The sequence below is a fragment of the Silurus aristotelis genome (genome assembly GCF_946808225.1).
Source record: "Silurus aristotelis genome assembly, chromosome: 1".
Lineage (NCBI taxonomy): Eukaryota > Metazoa > Chordata > Actinopteri > Siluriformes > Siluridae > Silurus > Silurus aristotelis.
In genome coordinates this window covers 27,999,260-28,021,150 of record NC_139574.1, presented here as the reverse complement: position 1 = coordinate 28,021,150, position 21,891 = coordinate 27,999,260, and the positions used below count along the sequence as shown (strand labels likewise).

General features: G+C 39.0%; 1 protein-coding gene across 2 annotated transcripts; it reads left to right on the top strand.

Moving 5' to 3' along the window:
* The first annotated feature begins 273 nt into the window (after positions 1-273).
* On the top strand, positions 274-21,891 carry mtbp (MDM2 binding protein). Of its 2 annotated transcripts, none has more exons than XM_083554295.1 (22): positions 274-447; positions 609-692; positions 1,067-1,140; positions 2,743-2,885; positions 2,996-3,054; positions 3,169-3,307; positions 3,818-3,932; positions 5,540-5,662; positions 8,297-8,391; positions 8,672-8,738; positions 8,876-8,993; positions 9,388-9,558; positions 12,066-12,179; positions 13,692-13,841; positions 13,945-14,032; positions 16,632-16,790; positions 19,026-19,121; positions 19,236-19,496; positions 20,391-20,625; positions 20,923-21,036; positions 21,518-21,583; positions 21,754-21,891. In XM_083554295.1, the coding sequence occupies exons 1-22, from the start codon at positions 387-389 to the stop codon at positions 21,787-21,789; spliced, it is 2,568 nt and encodes an 855-aa protein (XP_083410421.1). In that variant the 5' UTR covers positions 274-386; the 3' UTR covers positions 21,790-21,891. The 2 variants fall into 2 exon arrangements, with proteins under 2 accessions (XP_083410421.1, XP_083410420.1); XM_083554294.1 differs by having other exon boundaries at positions 13,942-14,032.

Genomic DNA, 21,891 nt, shown 5'->3' with positions numbered 1-21,891 from the left:
TCTCTGGATTATTTTAGGTACATAAATTAAATATGTATATATTCTATGTGTATATATCCATCACAATGTCCAAATAAGCTGATATTTATTATTTTCTTTAATTTTTTATACAGACAACATTTCCTCCCCAGTTTCGAAGTGACACACTAGCGTCACCGCTGAGTTAGTTAGGGCTGTATCCTAAAAAAACTCCCAAACACGCTTTATAGTTTACTACGAAGTGCGTATAGACGCCTTGTAGTGCACGTGAATATAGGGGGTAAAGCGCTATTTGGGATTAAGCCTACACCAGGGCTGTGGTAAAACGCGGGGAAATTTGGTTTTGACTGGTTCGGTTGGATCGAAATGTAGTGGATGTGTTTGTATGCGTTTCAGGAGACAGTGTTATGGACAGATACGTACTTATCGTGGTGGTTGATCTGGAAGTGAAGAGAAGATCGTTTAATGGTAAGAAGTTCTCACATGTTAGTACTGACCGGTTTACTAGCTAGAAGGCAAGGGATAGTAGCTGCCTTAGTGTAGCAAAGTGGAGTGTGAACAGGATACAGTGTTGTGGTATTGATTTGTTTTTGTTTTTTTTGCAACGTTGTTTTCCCCCTGCGTTTCAGGGCTCCAAGCTGCAAAAAAGGTTTATAACAAGCTCCAAGATCTTTGCAGGACTCCGAGCACATCACGGCTTTCTCCCTTTCCTGGTAATTACAGTATTATTATTATTGACCCTTGTGCACCCTCTGCCGGTTGTACTCTGTATTTGCTAATAAAATAAATGAATAAATATATAAATAAATAAATCCTTATTTATTGTGCCTCCCTAATAGCTGTGTTACTGTATACACTCTATTTATTTATATGAATCAGTTATATTCATTATGTATATCTATTTTTAATGTATTCTCTTATTCTTTTTTATTATTATTCTTTTTCTTTTTTTTGTCATTTGTTTTTTTTTCATCATCCACTATGTTTGTATCATCAGACTGCAATAAACAAAATTAGGTTTGCTCAGAAGTGTTGTAAATAATGTAAGAACACCTCGCACCCTTCTCAGTGTGTCTTTCCTCTTCAGCTTGCTCTCTGAGTGGATCTCCAGCCTCCCCGAAATGGTTCTTCGCTATTCAAGCCACACACGGCTCAACACAGGTCAGATTTTCACCTCGTACCACCATGATTATTTATTTATTTATTTCAGATTTTATAATATTATAAGGATGTTCAATCAGTGTAAATCCAAGGAGAACAATTAGTCTTAGATGGTTAGTGTTTATTTGAACCTAATCTCTATGGAGATGGCTAGAAATGGACATCGGCTACGCGTGACCACACCATATTCCCTCAGGAGGCTGTGCTGTATTTCCGTTTGCACTGATCCTGCTTATGGCTGTGGATATGACATTTGCATTGAAGGAAACTAGCTGAAAAAATTGATTAATGAACCTGATAGAATTTATATTCATGTTAAGTGCAATCTAAATGCCGATGCTCATTTTTACTAATACAATGAACTTGACAAATATAATGATGATAACTTCTTTATCAATGGCAGTGAAATAAGTGTATGATTTCCAGTCAGCCTATTTATTTATTTATTTATTTATTTATTTATTTATTTATTTATTTATTTATTTATTTATTTATTTATTTTAATTATTATTTTAAATATACCCTGAGCACATCTGCAATCCCCCACCCAGTCTGTTAGGAATCAATATATGAAGGAAACATAGTAAAACTAGAATACACTCTGGTAGCCCCTTTTCCAATATATTACAGCTCTATATAAACTTTTATTGTTTTTTAAAAGACCTACATGTCCCTTTTTGTCCATATGCAGCAATCTAGGTCATTTAAAGGTATGGTTTTACTTAGACCAAACACATATATTAATGTTGAAGCAGTTGTTAAACGTTCATTAATATTCATTAAATATTCATATTCCTTCATGAATTACATCATTACACATTCTTGGCATTCATACAGTTAGTTTCACCAAAAGTTTAGGAGAAACACTTTGCCAGGCCTTTTGTGAAACTTGCCAAAGGTGTTCTTCACTAGTTGGATGGTCCTTTTTAACCTTGTGATCCTGTTCCACCTTCATGATTGACCGTTTGATTGTGTTCTGTATTGTTTAAAGACTATAATCACACTCTTGATCACCCAAATGAGGATGGGTTCCCTTTTGAGTCTGGTTCCTCTCAAGGTTTCTTCCTCAGAACATTTAAGGGAGTTTTTCCTTGTAACAGTCGCCCCCTGGCTGCTCATCAGGGATAAATATTGACTCTTAAATTCTGCTATAGAAATAAACTTGACTTGACTCGACTTGACTGTGGGGGTGAGGCAGTCTGAAAACACCACCTCTCCTGTTCTCTGGCTTATATTATCTTTTCCATTAGCGTTCGTCAAAACATTTTGTCCAAAAGTTTGCACTCTCCTGTCTGCAAAATGTCCTTTTAATCATTCACTGTCGAATTCTTGTGCTTTTACCCTGTTTGTTGCATCTAAACAAAAGGTACGTTTATGTGTCTAAAAATGATAAACTTTGGACAGACACTCACTCTGATGCTTTTCTGCTCAGCCCAGATGCAAAGGTGTCATTAGAGTTACTATGGATTTTATGCATTCGGTTGCTGCAGCACGATCGCCCGATTAGTTCACTGCGCGATTGTGCAGATGTTCTGTTTTAAAGTTCCATTTTTCACTGTTCACACAAGTCAATCATTTTTCCCCTCTGGTTGTGTCTGGCAGTTCTGTAGCTCCGAGTGGGATGAGGTTTGTGTGCAGCCAGGTGATGATAATGAGCGTGTGCTTTCTCCTGTGGACAGCTGTGCCAGCGCCCTGCAAGAGCAAGAGGAGCAGAGCCAGCTCTATGAGATCCCCTCACACATGGAGTGTGTGCTCAGTATTTCATTTCCTATTCCATTTCACACATGAGCCAAGAGTCAATATTCAGTGCAGGCATGGGGCAGAAGTGTAAATTCACCTTGGCTTTTCTTCTTAGGCTTTTCGAGGAAGCAGCTGAGACGCTTCATCAGTTAGCAGACAAACTTCCTCCTCCAGGTCACAAATAATAATAATCACCAAGAATTCTGAATTCTGATAACGGGTCGTATGCAATTGCGAGTTCTTTGGATAATAAGCGGTTGTTTTAGAAAGTGTGTGTGCGATTCACAGGAAGGTTCCTGTTGGATGTGATTCTGCTGTGTGAGGGCGAAGTAGGAATGAAGGACCTGCTGCCGGCGATCGGCTCCCTGAAGCACATGCAGGCTTGGCACTCCGCACAGATGACGGTCATCATGGAGCACAGTGCAGGGTAACAGATCAATGTTTTACTTTTAGGATCGTCGCTGTGTACGCACCTGCAGTGCTAAACTTTGGTAAACAAATAACAGCGTAATAAAACAGAAACAAGTCATTCTACATTGAACAGAGAAGACACAAATATTGCTATTGGGATTGATGCTTAAATAAACTATGCACCATTTGTTTTTGTTTTTTTTACGCCTTTCAGAAAAAGCGTCAGACTTTCCTGTGTCCTTTCTCTTTTCATGCTTCTCAATAACAAGCAAAGTTAAAGCTTTTAAAAGTCAAAATTCAGACATTTGCCAGTATCCAGGTGCATTGTTGTGTTTTTCCCAGACTGTCACATATTTCTAGTTTAAACACTTGCCGTGACACTGAAGTATCAGATTCAAGTTCTATTTCATGTCACATTGAGAACACTGATCTCTACAAGTATATCATGGTTTAAGAAGTTTCTTCCAAATATGAATAGAAACTATTTATAGGAGCAGAAGTGTCAGTGTCAGTCTTTCTTGTTCAGATGGCAAACAGCAGCCTCGTACCTGTCGGGCCGAGCTCATTCTCTCTCTGATGTAGAGAACTGCATCGATGCCGGTGAGCTTTGGAGAGGAGGGCTGCTGATCCGAGAGAAGAAGGTAACCTCATCATCTGCGCTTTTAATTTAAAGTCCCAATCACTTCCCTATTAACGCGTGCCATTGTAATTTCACATTTCCTACTTACTGTGGCATGCAGGGTGACCCAGTGCCCTAAGGATTTCTACAGAAAGAATGCAAAAATGAGGCATGTTCTGGGATAAGTGGGAGATGCACGATCATCTGAATAGTGCATAGTTTTATTCTGCACCCAGTGTGACACGCTAAGCTTTTCTAATGACAGAGGGTCGATGCTCACAAATAGTACTGGTCGTACATTGAGGAATTTCTCTTAGTTAACCCAAAAAATCTCAGCCCAGTGCAGCTCATCAATCTGCGGCAAATATCTTTACGGTTAATGAAAAAAAATTAACCTTATTCTCTATTTTGAGTGTTTGGCCACCAGAGGGCGCTCATGGAATAATCATAATTGGCCTCTGTTACAACATTTTTATGGTGTTTAATTATACAAGTAGTGCTGAGTTTATATTAGAATTGTTCCGTTTTAATATCAAGTAGTTTTATACAGTATATATTTTTACCAGGCATGCACACTTATGCAGTATTCCCACAGATTTTCGATGTATTTAAACTGAGTATTCGTTTGTCTCAAATATCTCTAAAGGAAACCATAATCCCCTGTAAGGCTTCTGTCCCTTTTTTTTTTTTTTTTATACTTTATCCTTAAAAAAAAAAGTGTATACATTTTTTCAATTATTCAGTAAACCTACACATTTTAAACAAAAATACAAAAATGAAGCAATGAGATATAAGGAAAGACGCCAGAGGATTTGTGAACTAGCACTTTTCCTGGTTTGTTTTGTCTTTTGTTTATATTTATTAAACAAACAAACAAATCCACTCAACAGAGTTGTAGGCTGAGGAAGTCTTAAGTTTGTAATCTAGCGAACCAGTGTTGATTTATTTTTTCATGGAGACTCAAAGCACTTTTGTGCGTCGCTCTTAATAAGGGCCTCTGCTAAATGCTGCTCCTGTAAATGTAAACGATGCTCAAATTACAGTTGAAAAAATAAACAGTTCGACATTGTGGAATGCTTCAAACACACATGAAGGAATGAAAGGTCTGATCGTTTGAAGGTCAGTCTTTCAGGCGTTTGTAGACTTCTTTCTGCACCCAGAGTGTGTATACACTGACATTTGAGTAAATGCAGATGAAAAAGCCCCATTTCCAAAAGCTTAGTAATTGCAGTTTTGCCTACATACATGCACATTTTGCATAAATACATTATATGTTAAGGCAAACTCTGTGCTCCTGCATTAAAAACGAGAAATTGTGAGTGCCATTTTACTAATGGATCTCTGAGGACGGAGGGAAACTCTTCAATTTGTGTGAGGCTGCAAGTCTTTATTTATACTCTCGATCGGCTGGAAGAGCCCGAGCCGAAAGAACCAAACGCAAAATAAATGTTTACACGCTCCATGTTCACTTTCTGAAAGCCTTTTAAGGCAAAATCAAGCTGATCGAACATAAGACGTTGTGTATCAGATAGAAAATCTCTTTTTTTTTTTTTTCTTTTTTTTTTTTTGTGTTGGTCCGACTGGTGAAATTAATTATTTCCTGTGTGTGTGTTCACCTGTTTGCTGCAGCTTGTCTCTGAGCTGCTGTTTGAGGGTTTCAGTTTGAAGCGTCAGAGCAGCGGTGGCTGGAGCCGAATGATCTGCCCACACTCGGACCCCTGCTGCTTCACTGACCACATGATTCAGCCTGAGGTAAGTGGTCTGCCTTTCTCTTCTTCATTACTGAAACCACACACATTTTTAAACACTCAACAAGGTCAAATAGCTGTAGGGGATGGGGTTTATTCAAACAGAATTATAAAGGTGTTTTTTTTTTTTTATAAAATTATACTTCTCTCACTGTTCTAAACGTAAATACAACAAAAAAGCTATAAGTGTGTGCAGTACTCTGCCTTATGTCTCAAGCATTGTAGATATTCATTGTATCTAGAATCCCCCCACCCCCTGCCCCCTTTGGTACAGTATTTTATATATATATATATATATATATATATATATATATATATATATATATATATATATATATATATATATATATATATATATATATATATATATACATATATAATTATTATAATTGAATATTATAATAATTATATTATAAAAAAATTATAAATTAATAATTTTTTTAAATATTTTTTTTTATTGTAATATATTTAGTCCACTTAAATACTTTGCTGGGGTTAGTGGGTTGCTGTTCATTAGTTCATGGCTCATGACCTGTATTTAAAACTCCTCTGGAAATAAAGAACTGAAAGTGAATCAGTAAATTGTGTTCAGTAAGTGAGTAAATCCTGCATGTTTTGCCGTCTCATAACAGTTGATTATATGTGCTGTTCTTATTGCTCTTGTACATTTCCAGCATGTCTTCAGTTGCTCATATTTGATTGTTCTGGACCTCTTACGTGGACGCTTTTTCTCTTCCTCTGTTTCTCTCTACGGTCTGCTTGCTGTCTCTGTTATTCTCTTGCACTTTCGTTCTCTTCTCTCGTCTCTATCTCTTTCTGTTTCTCGCCCTGTCATAAAAGCGAGAGTGTGGAATGTAGCAGTAAATGAGTTTTTCCGCTGTGGATGAATCAGGGGGGCCACGGACTTTGACGGAGCAGATTGCACCCCGTGGGCTGTTTACCTAGGGCTCGCCTTGTGCAAGTGAAGATTTACTGCCCTCCTCACTGATTAGTGTCATTAACTTCCCCTGCTGCTTCGCCGTCTTTATGAGCGTTATTAGTGCGACATGCATTAAGAACTTATTCTTCCATGTATTTCTATGTTTATGAGTTTAAGGCATTACCTTCCATATGCTGCTGAGATCACATTGTACGAGATGGTTTCATACGGAGAGAAGAGAGAGCAGGCGCCGGTCTACAAATTGCAGACAATGGCACTTCAGTTTGATGAAATCTGGAAGGAGAGCGTTTTGGGGTTTTTTTTGTTTTGTTTTTTTCTTCTATAATTTGGTTTTCCTTGTGTGGTGGGGGGGAGACTTAATTTCAATAGAATAATAGTATAAGATGTAGCCGTGGGTGGAACGCAACAAGCTCTTTGCTGTAATTCAGTTATATTGTTATGCTCTCTGTTAAATTAAACCGCAAAAATACAGATTTTTATTTCTGCTTGCTGTTAGGTTTTTGCAAGAGTCTCCAGTCAGTGAAGCATTTCCATTTGGCTGAAGCATTTCCACTATTTACTGCTATTATCTTTTATCCTTTTACATTTCCACTAATGTGTTTTTTATTTATTTTTTTTTGGTCAACATTCATTTCCAGCTCCTTTTGTATTCACACAGTTATCCAATCAGCCACTGCATAATAAGAGCAGCGTAATGCATAAAATCATGCAGCTGGAGGTCAAGTTAACACTCGCATTAAACATTGGAATAGGAAAGAAAAAAAGGGCTTTGGATGCCTTTCACTGTAGCCTGGATGTTGGTACCATGTTTCAGTGTTTCCAGAAATGACTGATCTTCTGGTACTGTTGTACAAAACAGTCTCAATTTACAATAAATGGTGCATAAAATCCAAAAAGCGGAAGGTTTGTAGATGGGAATTTTATACATTTTATACATTGCATAGTGTCGTATTGATCTACTTGATTGAATAACAGAACGAACATCCTGCCATTCAGGCTTTTCTTTTAAACTCGCCAGTAAAAAGTTGTGGCGTCTCATTAAGGTTTTTTTTTTTTTTTTTCTTTTCAGTTTTTGTTTGTTTCCCCCTTTTCCTCTTTCTTTTCTCTTCCTTTCAGTATTCTGCAATTTCCCAGCAATCCATGTTTTGTTTCCCTCTAGAAATGCTGAATACTGTTTGTTTCTCACATTTTAAATCTGCTTATCTTCACTCCTCCCTGCCTGCAGCCTGCATCAATGTTTGGATCTAAATGAAGGTTTATTGAGGGATGAGGCAATACTCGCTTATTAAACCCATCAAATGGCATGAGCGTTTAGAGCGGCGCTAAAAGGGCGCTGATATTTTTTAGGGATTTCAGCAGTGCAGACAGAATGCAGGAAGAGAAGGAGGAGGCGTAGGATCACGTCTGAGAGCCAGCCGAGGGGGCAGTCACTGAAGCACATCAATCACCATGTTTCTAGTTTCAGAACATGCCACATACAGTATCACTTTCTTTTGTCGACCGCTTTCATGGTGGTTATTTGAACCCGGTTTCCCTTCTCTTTGTGTTTTCCGGCTGGACTTTCTCCCCGCATATGAAAGCACACACCTCTGCATTTATTAGCAATCTAATACTAATTAATTCCGATGGATAAAATCGAGTGAGGATTATCATAATGATTATAAATAGATATCATAATGTACTGTGTCTCCCACACAGGTGTTTCAGTATTACCAACCAGTGCTGGAGCTGATCCAGTTAGTACGAGTGGCAGATCTTCCTGTGATCTTTCTTTCCTCCACTGAATTTGAGCTGTATCCTTTATCTGCTTTGCCTTGTATTCTTCTTCCAAAAAAATGTCGAGTTACTTTTTTTTTTTTTTGCTATTTATAGTTATTTCTGTCTTTCTATATTGATGGTATGAGCTTATATTTAAAAGTGTGAGTTATTGTCTGTTTGCGAACTGTCTGGGAATCACTGATCATTTATTTAGTGACTTGCAGTAAGACTCTTTCATGGGTGTCAGTTTTCCAGATTTAGTATTTCCTAGCTTTGAGAAATTGCCAAATTTTGTCTTGACTTTCAAATATCCAGTGCGTTGTCCAGCATATCCGCCAAAGCCAAGCTTTTGTTTGAGCAGCTCCGAGCTCTACGCGGAGAGGTAACTATAAATATAAAAATATACACACAGCCTATTTTTCTATCCAGCTTGTTATTCTGCATCCAATCACTGAAGAATGTGTGTGTGTGTCTTGTGTGTTAGCAAGTTTTTTCGTTTTGTTGTTGTTTTTTTGGCAGGTCGGGGCTCTGTTCTCTCTTTCCTGTGTGGTGAGCGTTGAAGCCTTTCCTCCAGCTTCTCAGCTCAGTGCCTCCAAATGGAGGGATTTTGTGGCCAAATGCCCAAAAACCCTTTCTGGTATGAACCTGCACCTTTTTTTTTTTTTTTTTTTTTAATTTAATTTTTTATCTGGATTTTTTATCTGGTCTAAATTGCTTTGTTTTTAAAACAAAAATAACCCATACATGATCATCAGTCATACACGGCACGCAACCATAAATTATATTCCATTAATGCACACTCCCAACCGCCTTATGACAATGGTGCTTATTGTAAATCTCCTGCTGGTTGAACAGTGTAATTGAATGCAGAGTGAAGCTGTGATTGAACCTTTGTATTACTGCAGCATGCTGTGATTTACATATTATAACCGTTCTAGAAACTGATGAATCTGAATGAATCGACATGGTGAATCTGCATAAATACTCCTGGACAGTGTGTTTCTGATCAACTCTGATTCCGATTCTCTCAGCTTCTGATGTCAAGGTGAAAGGAGAGAAAGGCCACTATCTTCTCTTGGTTCAGGGCTCTGAGACAGGCGGCTGCAAAGCACGATTGATACACTCTGCCAGTCAGATTAATGGCGCAGTTACACTGAAAAGGATCAACAGCATTGTACAGGATAAAGGTTCATTCTCCTCAGGTAAGATTCAGTGTGGTTTAACATGTGAGCATGTCACCATGTAAACACATTTCCCATAATTAAACATATATATTTTGAAATAAAGCAATGGTTTGTAGATATGTACAGTAATATCCAATTCTTTGTATTTACCTACTTAAACTTTACCTCACTGAGCAAACTGATTTGAGCTGGAAGGTTAGAGAAAATCCACTCATTACAAAAAGAGCATAAAAGCATCTCAACATCGTCTGGTCTGAAGCACAAGTTCACTGTAATCCTGTGCATACTATACGATTGCTACAAATTCCTAGTTTTGGTGATTTGCTGCTCAAGCTTAAGATGGCACTCCTCTGAAAAATAACGTTCGATTAGAAACGGGAAAACATTTGTATCTGAATTGAATTTGAAAAAGGTTTCTCGGTTCTCATATTTTTGACACTATGCCTCATTTCTTAGCTGTTTTTTTTTTGTTTTGTTTTTTTATAACGTAAGGGATTTTTTTTTGTGTGTCAAAGTTAAACCGTGCATCAGTTCAAAAACTTTCATTTTCTAAAAAAATAATAATAATAAATAAAAAATCCTTTTGTGATCAAAGAGTATCTGCAAGAATGAAAGGGAACGTTTATAGGACTGTGGTGAGACCTGCGATGTTGAATGGATTAGAGACAGTGGCTGGTGGAGCCAAAAGAAGAAGAAGAAGATATCTTTTGTATTGGTATAAGAAAATTGTATTTTGTGGCTGTAGTCCATATGCCTCAAGGTTTGACGTGTTGCACATTCTCAGATGCTTTTCTGCTTATCAGGGGTGTAAACTTTTGTCAGCTCAGCCCATTCTAGGCGTTTTCCGCTGGCCTTCCTCATCCGCAAGGTGTTTCTCCGTGCAGAACTGTCACCCACTGAATTCTTTTTAAGGGCATCTAAAATCTGTTGTGTGAGAATCCCAGGAGATTCACAGTGTCTAAAACTTTCAAACCATTCCGTCTGCCATCAACATGTCAAAGGCACTGACATTTGCTATTCTTCTTCCTCTTCTGTTGCAGTTCCAGCTTGGAACAATACAAAACGTTAAAGTTTAAGCAGGGTGAGGGCGTGGGATTGTTAAGTAGTGGCTGCTTTTCAATTTGTATGTTGCAACACTTGCATAATTGCAGCTTGCTTCCTCATTAGAGCTGGATTTAAATCCCTCCACAATCCGACAGCACATGAGGTCAGCTGGACCTTAGCAAACACATAAATACTTGTTTTCATGGTGTACACCAAAACCTGATGGAGACTAGTTTTTCTTCAGTGGGACTGAAGTATTTCCTATAAAACAAAGTCTGAAATGAGCACCGTACCGATGTAACTAAATCTGACTTAAAATATCATTAGACATGTGGAGAGAATTGAAGGCGTGTGTGGGCGTGCAGTTTTTTTTCCTCGTTGATTAACGTTTCAGCAGTGAAGCACTGAAAAGCACTTTGTGCTCTTGATGTGTGTAAGTGTTAAGATCTCTGCTGGAGACGTTTGTCGAGGTAACGCTGTTCTGTTCTTCAGTGGAGGCGAGGGTTCGCTCGTAGTTTCCTTCTGTAATCAAGAGATCGTGCCAGTCACTAATGCTAGTATAACCAGAATTGTATTTGGATATAGAAATACCAGATTTTATTATTTTTCAATTGTTTACCTCTCGCTTTATATTTCTCTCATACACACCAAAATAGATACCGGGGCTTGCCAGTGTGGATTATAATGATTTAATAACAGGATATTAATATGTTGATGCTCCTTATTACATATGAAACCTTACTTTACTTCTAATAATGTTTAAGAACTAAATCAGCAGTACCATTTTTTTTAAATGAAGAGATGTAGAGTGATACACACAGGCACATCTACACTGACACCTAGTGATGTCTTTCTCTGAAGTACTGATTTGGGTTACATTAAGAGAGATGTAGCCAGGTTTCAGCCAGTTGTATTATATTTTGACCTTTTAATTCAAAGCACAGTTATTCAAAGCACAGTTCTACAACCAAAATGATGTATGACTGATGGACTGATATTTGTCTGAGGATTGTCTGATGATTGACTGATATATGACTGAGGATTGACTGAGGATTGGATGATCTATGACTGATTGGATGATCTATGACTGATCTATGACTGATATATGACTGAGGATTGACTGATATATGACTGACTGACTGATTATATGACTGATTTGACTGATATATGACTGATTTGACCTAATATATGACTGATGTATGACTAATTAACTGATAAGACTAAGAATACACTGACATTTACTATTATCCAGATCCTGAACTATAGTAATCCTCAGTTTAGTATTTTTCTAGCAGGCAATGTTTCAGTCTCTGCCTTACTGAGATCTATAATGACTGTTGTGAATCAGAAGCTAGACAGGTTTTTTTTTTTTTTTTTTTTTTTTAAAGTACACAGAACAAACTCGCTGCTTCTATGAATTTGTCTGCGAGAACATAACTGGGAAGGTTGCAAACTCCATTACCTTCTCACTCTCTTAACAGGCACCGAGATTGCTGATTGGCTACAGTCTTTGCCCCGTCTCTGTGGAGATGACCTCTTGCGGCAGGAGAGGAGGCTGGCCAAGGTCCAGCACCAGGTCGTCCAGGAATGTGCCCGTAAGTGGTTACCTGAGCAACCGAAGACCTCTCACATGAACTCTTTCTTGCTTTCATAGAATTTTCAGCACAAGCAATTGCATGTAAACACATACACCTACACACCTTTAGTCCTATGAATAAGTTTTGTTTTTTCTTAGTAATTGTATAGATATATGATCGGATTGATTTGTTACACGCCAAGGAAGTTATTGTATTTATTAATTTTTTTTTAATGCTGGACTGTAAACTTCTAAGGCTTATAAATAAACGTGGTGTGAAAGATATACCTGCTGTCATGAATCATTTAAAGAAATTTCAGCAAGGCTGTAGTAATACACCTGGGGCTGGGTCATATTAGGACACTGGCTGAGTATGTAGTACAAGAAATGACACAAACAATAATTTTTTTCAAAGTCTGCTGCTTTAGTGTTTTTAGATCTTCATGTCAGATGTAACTATGCTCTACTGAAGTATATTTACAAGCATTTCATACGTGTCAAAGGCTTTTTTTTTTTTTACAATTTCATAAAGTTTGTTCAAAGAGTGCATATTTGCAGTGTTAACCTCCTTTTTTAAGCAATTTGTCCTGGCAGGTTGCCAACGTCTGAGCCACACCCTGACCCATAGCAGCCCATTCTTGTATAATCAAGGCTTGGATTTTGTCGGAATATGTGGGTTTTTGGTTGTCAACCACCTCTTGAGGATTGACCATTGGGGAGTTTCCTGGCCATGGACCCATGTTTTGTTCCCCGAGCCATTTGGTTATCATTTTTGCCTCATGTCCATGTGTTCCATCACTCTGAATAAGGCATTGTTGGTCACCAAACTGTCCTGGGATGGTTGGGAGAAGTTGCTCTCGGAGGATGTATTTGGACCATTCTTTATTCATGACTGTATTCTTAGGCAAAATTGAGAGTAAGCCCACTATCTTGGCTGAGAAATAACCCCACACATGAAAGGTCTCAGGTTTACTGTTGGCATGACACAGGACTAATGCTAGCGCTCACCTTTTTTTGTTTTCTTTGTCCGCACAAACTTTTCTCTGAATGCCCCGAACAATCGAAAAGAGAACATGTTTAACCATGTTTAACAGAGGCAGAACAATGATTTCAAGCACCATGCTCCTTTTTAAAGCTTCCAGTCTCTTATTCTAACTTATCTAACTTATAAGTCTCTTATTCTATCAGTATGACTGAGTGATCTCCAGCCTCGTCCTCGTCAACACTCTCACCCGTGTTAATAAGAGAATCACTGATATGAGGTCAGCTGGTCTTTTTGTGGCAGAGCTGAAATGCAGTGGAAACGTTTTTTTTTTTTGGCGATTTAAGTTCATTTTGCATGGCAAAGAGAGACTTCGCAATTAACTTTGCTCCTACTTGCAATTCGTCTGATCACTTTTCATAACATTGTAGAGTACATGCAAATTGCCCTGGCAACAGACTTTATGAAAACTCATATTTGTTGTACAGTGGAATGGTTGAATATGTAGTATTATAGACTGGAATGTTATTTACCGGTCTGTGTGCACAGGAAGAAGAGAGGAGGCACAGAAGCCTGCAGCTGTGCCGCTAAATGACCTGAGGGTTCTGCTGCGTCTGGCCAGAGAACAATATCTAAAGATGCAGCCCAGAGTTTCATGTGTGCCAGGAGAGAAGGAGAACCACGCATCAGGTATAGGAGGTAATTATCAGCCTTCTGGCAGTAACCCTGCGCTGACGAATCACCTGCTCTTATGCTTGCGTGTTCAGATTTCAAGGTGTCTGTTTTTGTTGTCCTGTAGCAGACAATAAGCACAGCGCACACTCGGAACCGCCAGAGAGAAGTGTTCTTCGAAACTATGAAAACGCACAGAAGATCCGGCACAAAAACAGGTAAAACTCCATTGTTCGCTTGACACCATTTCAAGTTCATGAAACGTGTGTCTTATGTCCTTATCTGTATTTCTCAGCCTCAACGTTTTACAATCTCAGATTTTTCATAAACATGTGCAGTACATTTCTTTCTAGAAGCTGTTCTAGTCCAATATGTAAATATTTATAGTGCTCTTTTCCAATATTAGAACTAGTACATTTTGTTCTGGAGGCTTTCGGGGCACTGCTGTGAGAGACGCTGGTAGGTTTTTCCACTTGGTTCATAGGAAAGATTGTTTGTTCTGACAAATTATTCTCAGTAGTACTTCTTTGTGAAATATTCTTAAATTTATTTTTGTTTTTTAATTATCTTTGTCCTAAAAATTTCCTTGAGGTTTGAATATTAGGATGCACAGAAGAATGTCATCTATAAAAAAAGGATTTTGTTCATTCCAATGAGCTAAATCAAAGAACTTAACACAGAGTTGAACCATACTGCAAGCCTGTGGTCTGATTATGAAAAGAAGTGTCCATATGCTCAAATGCAAGAATTTAAAGGAAATACATTTTTTGCCAGGAGGAAGATGGCGGTTCCCTTTTGTATCTGGTTTCTCGTCAAGTGTCTTCCTCATGTGGTCTCTGGAATTTTTTCTTTTTCTTTTCTGCCTCTGGACTGCTCGTTAGGGATAAATTTAACTCTATATCCAGGTTCCTGTTCCGGCTTTGTGACAATATCCATTGTTAAAAGCTCCACATGAATAGCAATTCATTGTTTTGAAGAAAAGTAAAAAAGGTTTTAATATAGAATAGAGTAGAGTAGTGTTGTAATATATACCTTACAGCACAGTGAAAATACTTTCTTCATATAGCTTGTTCAGGAGCTGGGGTCTGAGCACATGGTCAGTCATGTTACAGTGCCCCTGGAGCACAGAGGGTTAAGGGCCTTGCTCAAGGGCCCAAGAGTGGCAGCTTTGCAGTCGCAGGGCTTAAACCCCTGACCTTCAGATCAGAAACTCAGAGCCTTAAACACTGTTTCTTGTGTCACTCTTTATCACACTGCCACCTGAGTTACACTGTTTTTAATTTTTGCGGCTGTACCGGTGTGCTGGTTTTGATTAACTACGTTAATGTGAAAAAGAATTCTGAATTCTGTGGTTTTAAGTATCAGGACATAATAATTAGAATTATGCAAACACAAACTCAGGTGAGCAACATTCACATTATGTATTTTCCCAAAATAAAGCCAAAATGGAGAAGCCATGTGTAAAAAAAACCGAAATACTCTGATTCATTAGTTTGTAGAACCACCTTTTAAGATAAATAACTTTCTTGAAGTAATCAGGTTCTTTATTCATGTATTGACCTAATCAGTCTCTTACAGCATAGTGGAGGAATTTTGGCTCACATTTCTTTCAAGTTCATAGAGGTTTGCGAGCGTTTGTTTATACACCGCTGTGTTAATGCCCAACCATAGCATTTTAAACGGATTGAAGTCTGGACGTTAACTGAGAACGTGCAACACCTTGATTCTTTTCTTTTGAAGCCGTTCTGTTGTCAGTTTTATGGTGTTCATTGGATCATTGTCCTGTTGCATGACCCAATTTCGGGCAAACTTTAGATTTCGGAAACATGGCCTCACTTTTAAATCTAGAATACTTCGGAGTTCATAGTCATCTTAATGACTGTTAGTTGCCCAGGTCCTTAATCCCCCCCCCCCAGTGAGGTGGTGATCATCACAAACACCACCCCTCAGACAGACGTGTTTGGTTTTCACCAAAAATGGTGTTATGCATTATTGCCAAACATCTGGTCTTGTCTGTCCAAAGAACACTTATGTAGAAGTCTTGTAGTTTGTTGAGATGCAATTTTGTAAAAATGCTCTCATTTTCTTCTTTAAAAGAAGCCTTCTCCTGGCAACCCTAACCATATTTTTTCTTTTTCTTTTTTTGCAAACGGTACCGTCATGAACTTTCACATTTACAATGCTAATGGATGCCTGTAGAGTTTTCGATATAATTCAGGGTTTTTTTTTGCAGTTTCTCTGAGCACTGCACAGTCCCACCTCGGGGTGAACTTGCTCGGTCGTGAATGTTTTCCTCTTGTGAATGATGCTCCTCTCTGTAGAATGATGAGCTTTAAATTGAGTTTGGAAATGGCCTTATATATATGTAAATATATCTATGCACTTCTGGTTAGATGCTAACTGCATTTCATTGGCTCTGTACATGTACCTTGCACAATGACAAAGTTGAATCTAACCTAATCTGATCTAATCTACCCCTTGGTTGAGGTGGTCACACTTGCTGATATTTGGTTAGTCAAGGGTATTTGGCTGCCTCTTAATTGTTAGAAAAGCAGCAATGGTGTATTTACTTTTTCACACATGGATTCTTCATGTAGATTTTTGTAAAAATAAATGTGATGTGTTGTTTATCTGAGGTTGTACTCAGCTAGTTTTAAAACCTATGATTATATCATAATATGTAAAACCATAGAATTCATGATTAATGAAATGTAAAAAAAATAAAATAAAAACCAGATATTTCTGCTTTTAAGGTGCTGAAGTAGTGTCTGTTTGTTGTTGGGTTGTTCAGAGCACATGTTTTTGCAACCTCTCCAGGTCTAGTCTCTTCAGCACTGGCTCTTCAGACTGTCTCATGGGCCCTAAAGATGCCCAGAAGAGTGTTTCTGCTCCACTGGATGCACGAGAGCTGCTTAAGCACTTCACTGCTGATGGCCTACCAAGTGGAGAACTCCAACCTCTCTCTGTCCTCAGAGGGTAAGTTCCACATAAACACTGAGACGTGCCAAATATCACACCAGAAGGCAAGTGGCTGTGTTGCAGCTGAGGACTGGTGATAATTGGGTGGTGCAGTTGGAACATAACTGCAGAAATTCTCTCAACACAACTCTGATTCTCTCAAGAATCTAAATAGCATTCGGATCATTTTAGCATGTATAAATAACAGTTTTATACCCGTTGGTGCAATCCTGAGTGGAGCTCTTAAACATTTTCAATAGCATTACTCTAGAGTTATGTTTGATGCAGCTTTCAGCGAGCACTTTATAAATAAGCGAAGGTTCGGCAAATCGTTTAAGCATAATTAATTAAGCTTCAGGCTGCAGCCTCTGTAAGTGTTGTATATTTGTGGGTTAACACAGTGTCAGGACCAATTCTTCATTATTCCGATAATCCAATAAGAGGAGAGTGTAGAAATCTCTTAATTAGGAATTTGGTAAACAAGCTCCATGGGCTGCATGATCTTTACAGATCGTTTCATAACTCAGGATCGTGTTCATCTGCTTAGTCCTTTTGTTTTTCACTGATCTTGTTTTTATGTTTTTTTTGTCTGTGTGTGTGTGTGTGTGTGTGTGTGTGTGTGTGTGTGTGTGTGTGTGTGTGTGTGTGTGTGTGTGTGTGTGTGTGTGTGTGTGTGTGTGTGTGTGTGTGTGTGTGTGTGTGTGTGTGTGTGTGTGTGTGTGTGTGTGTGTGTGTGTGTGTGTGAGTGAAGGGCTGACATCAGGGTGACACGTATGTCAAAAAGTCTGGCAAAAAATGGTTTTGTTTATTTACTGCTATGAATAAACATCTCTTTATATTTCAGAGCTTTTTATCCCCTCAGATCCTTTAAAAATATACTGTTTGGTTATTTTTTTTTTTTAAAGTCAAAGGATGATTTTTCAGCACAAGCTCGATTTAAAAGTGTATCAGAATAGAGGGAGGCATACAGCATGCTCAAAAAAGACAAAAATCTATAAATCCGAATTTAAATCCGAATTTCTATTATTTATTTATTTTTCTTATGCAAGGGTTCCCTGGTGGTCTACTGGTTAGAATGTGGTGCGTTCGATCCCCGGTCAGGGAACCGACCCCAGCCGTTAGGGCTGCACAAGCCAGTGCACTCTTAGTGCCGGTCCCAAGCCTATATAAATGAGGAGGGTTGCGTTGGGAAGGACATCCAGCTTAAAAACGTGCCCAATCAAACATGCGGATCATGAATACGGATGATCCGCTGTGGCGACCCCTAATGGGAGAAGCCGAAAGTTTTTAATTTATTTATTTTTCTTATGCACTTGATTTATAGCAAATATGTCAAATAGTCAGATTTATACCTAACAAAAAAGTATGAATTACATTTTATTCGATGATCGGTCAATTAGTGCATAATACAATAATTCTGTTATGATGTATAACGAAAGCTATGCATCATCAGACTATAACTACTTCTAAAATAGTATATCTATTGATCACAACTTTTTTAAGTGGATTGTGCTTAAAAAGAATCGGTTGGTAAACACTGCACAGATACATGGTGGTGCAAAAAGAATGCCGGTTTTTGAAGTGGGTAGCAGTTGGAAAGGGGAGTTCGGAGACCACCCCACACCGCCTGTGAGTAGTTCAGAGGATTCGGCTTTAGTAGCCATGGTGCAGTGTCTCTACATGGATTCCACAAGCTGTTGAGATTCTGGTCCATGTTGACATGATCGCATCACACGTTTGTCAGATTTGATCAGGTGCACGAAGTTCTTGTTCTACCACATCACATGATTTAGAACTGGGGATTGTGAAGGCCACTGAATAGGTGCTCATTCTGAAGGTTAAGACCTTTTTAAATAAACTCAGTACATGAATGTGTCTAACTAGCAGTCCAGAGCTTGTATCTCAGCCAGATGGCATTGTGGCACAAAATGTACCACATCTAGACTAATCTGTTCTTGTTCTATAAGTCAAAAGGATTCAGCGGGCACCTTTTAAACATCCACTTAATACCTCCATCTGGCTGCCTGCATATCCCCCTCACTCGACACATTTTATGGCCCCTTCGCTGCTCTGCCTTTCGTCGTCGTTTTCTTAAAAGACTGTCGATGTGCAATTGCAATCAATTCCCTGCGATTTACTGAAGGCTTGCTGAAAGTGACTCTTATATAAGTGTTTTATAGCTGTGTTTTTGTTAACTGCAGCGAAGTCTGAATTGGATGCCTTATTCTTGATATTTTTGTACAATGTGCGTAGGGACGGTGCGTTCCAGCTGTCGCCTGATCTCACTCCCAGAAAAGTGACCAGGCTCCAGTTCAGGCAAGCAGCTAACGCCCACTACCATGGCATAGAGTGAGTGTAAACCCACGCGTATATCATCAGCCATTCGTTCACTTCATTAGCGAGTGTTTTTTTTTTTTTTTCTTCTTCAAATTCCTAATCCTCCCTCTGTGTGCGTCTGTTCAGGTTTTGCTTGGACGAGCGAAAGGCCCTGGAGAGAGACTGTGGATTTGCTCGCCTGCAATCGCGGCTAATACGCTTCGAGACCCAGACTACGTGCTGTAAGGAGCCGTGCCCGGTGCCGATGGCTTTGAGCCCCATGCCCGCACCTACTCCCTCGCCCTCTGAACCCGCCAGCGCCCCAGACGTAGAAGCCGCACACAGCGAACAACTGCGTCTGAAACGGCGCTCCCGTGAACCAGACGCACGCACACACCAGCAGAAAAGGTTTGCGCTTTCAGCATGGATCACTCTCTTACTTAAATGATGAATTAACCATTGACCTCATTAATCACTCGTTGAGCCGTTTAGTATTTTGTGGGGGCGATTCTATTAAACCGTGCTTTTAAGAACTTGCTCGTTTTATTTTTAGACTTTGCGGGAGCTGAAAAATAGATCAAAGCAGTGACTCTATTAGGGGATGTTCCATAACGGATGATAAATTCTCCTCTTTTGTTTCCTGCTGAAAGTGGTCTGCTTGGAGCACATTTGAGTGCTGTCTCAATATCACCCTCCAGATGTTTTGCAAGCACTAGCCTCTCCATTGAACTCCTCGACAGTGTGTGGAGACATTATTCTGCCTTATTTCACACTTTGCTTCACCTATTTCCGCCTTCATGATATGACTGAGTGCAGGTATGTATTGGATGCATTTAGTGAATGGAGACCGCAACATCAAATGACGCGCGTTTGTGTCTTCGCGAAATCTGCTTTGTTTGTAAACGCCATATGCACGACTTCTCGCATCCGGTCTGTGCTCGGTTTATTGATGCGTTTATAACGCAGTGTATATGCCTCGTGTTTCGATTATAGTTTGCATTGATGTCTTAAAATGCTGTGGTAATTAAGTAAACATAAAGACAAGGCCGGTAACGCTCGTGCTGACACGTTTCAAGGCCAATCGAATTCGGTTTAATAACTACAGTTGCTCATTAGGCTGAAGTTGGAATCCAAAGTGATGTGCAGCTGAAACTGTAAATGGGGGAAAGTTTAATTGACGAAATGCATATTAAAAAGTATCTGCATAATAAACAGGCATAACAACCCAAGATTTCTTTCTTTCATCTGTTTCACTATGAAGTTTTTATTTATTAATTTTTATATATATCATTTTAAACTCAGGTTGGCCAGGTCGGAGAGCAGTGAGTCTCTGGGCTCTCAGTGCAGTGGAGGTAGTGGTAGACATCCAGCTGTGAGAGCTCTGCAGCAACATTCAGGCCGTTCACTCTCCTCCTCCTCCTCCTCCTCCACCTCAACCAGACGCTCCGCTTTAGGAGCTGAAAGTTCCAAAGAACCTCCAGCCAGCCAGAAAGCTATCCAGGGCCAGACAGAGTCACGCTCACAAAAACACAATCGAGTGAGAAAACACACACACACACACACACACACACACACACACACACACACACACACACACACACCAGTTCAGGTCTAATATTTGGTTTTAATTATTACTGAGGCTTCATTTAGAAGGCTGAATTGTCACTACATTATCAGTGCTAATCAGAATACTAGTGTACACACAATGGTGTTCTCAGTGATAAGTGGGTGTGTGAGGCTCTTCCTGTACAGCAGGTATGCAGTCTTTGTTGCGCGGTTTGTGCGTGTGTATCTTTATGTATGTGTCTCTTGCCTTTTATTTTTATTCCCCCAGATGCTGAAGGAGGTGGTTGCAAAGACACTGAAGCACTATGGCATCACCAGCGAGCACAAGTGCTTCAAGGCCTGTAGTCAAAGACTGTTTGATGTATCAAAGCTTTATCTGAAGGTATGTGATGAGTAGAATTTGAGGTTGCAGGCTGGATTTATAGCCGACACGTGAAACACGATTATTAGTAACGTTAATCAGCGCTATGAGTCAAAGTTTATTCACTGTTGAAGTTTATGACGGTTGTTCTGTGATGCACAGTTTCCATTCTCCTTTAGAATTATGGGAAATTATAACCGAGTTACAGTATTTGCATCATTTACACTACCTACACTAACAAAAACACCGATAACATCTCTGTACTTAATGCTTTGAATAAAGTTAGTCTTAATCCTGTATGCTAATTCACTGTTTTTATGTTTGATCTAAACAGTAATTAAATTATGTGGCATTAAAAAATTCTTTTCCAAATGCTATTTCAGATACATAGTTTTTACATACTAGTCTGTCATTCAGTTTCTATATCCTTTGTCATGATGTATGCTAAGACATTACTTACACAAGCTTGACTTCTTATTAACTGTGGTCTATTATGAAACAGGACCTGAAAACATCACGGGGTCTTCACGACGAAATGAAAAAAGCAGCTGGTCGAAATGCCAAGCAGGTAAAGTGTCCATCAGCTTCACACTTAAACATTTACTAATCAGCAAGGTGGTGTTGTTTCTCCACCCCCCCCCCCCCCCCCTCAAAATCTTAAGTCCTGTGAATTTATTTAATCATTTTTATATAGTCATAACACGGTCATTTACTTCAGTCCTCTCTGACTCTCTGCAGGTGATCGACTGGGTTCTGGAGAAAGACAAAAAATGATGTGCACATGACTGGTGTTTACACACAATGCGTTTACTCAAACTGTATATATATTATAGTGTCTGAAGGATTTGTCTCTGTATATTAAAGCATTATATTTTA

Bases quoted from the DNA above. Each gene is read 5' to 3' on its own strand.
- mtbp (XM_083554294.1), top strand. From the start codon at position 387: ATGGACAGATACGTACTTATCGTGGTGGTTGATCTGGAAGTGAAGAGA. The intron at 3,055-3,168 runs GTCACAAATAAT...TGCGATTCACAG, and splicing joins AGACAAACTTCCTCCTCCAG to GAAGGTTCCTGTTGGATGTG. The intron at 8,739-8,875 runs GTAACTATAAAT...TTTTTTTGGCAG, and splicing joins TCCGAGCTCTACGCGGAGAG to GTCGGGGCTCTGTTCTCTCT.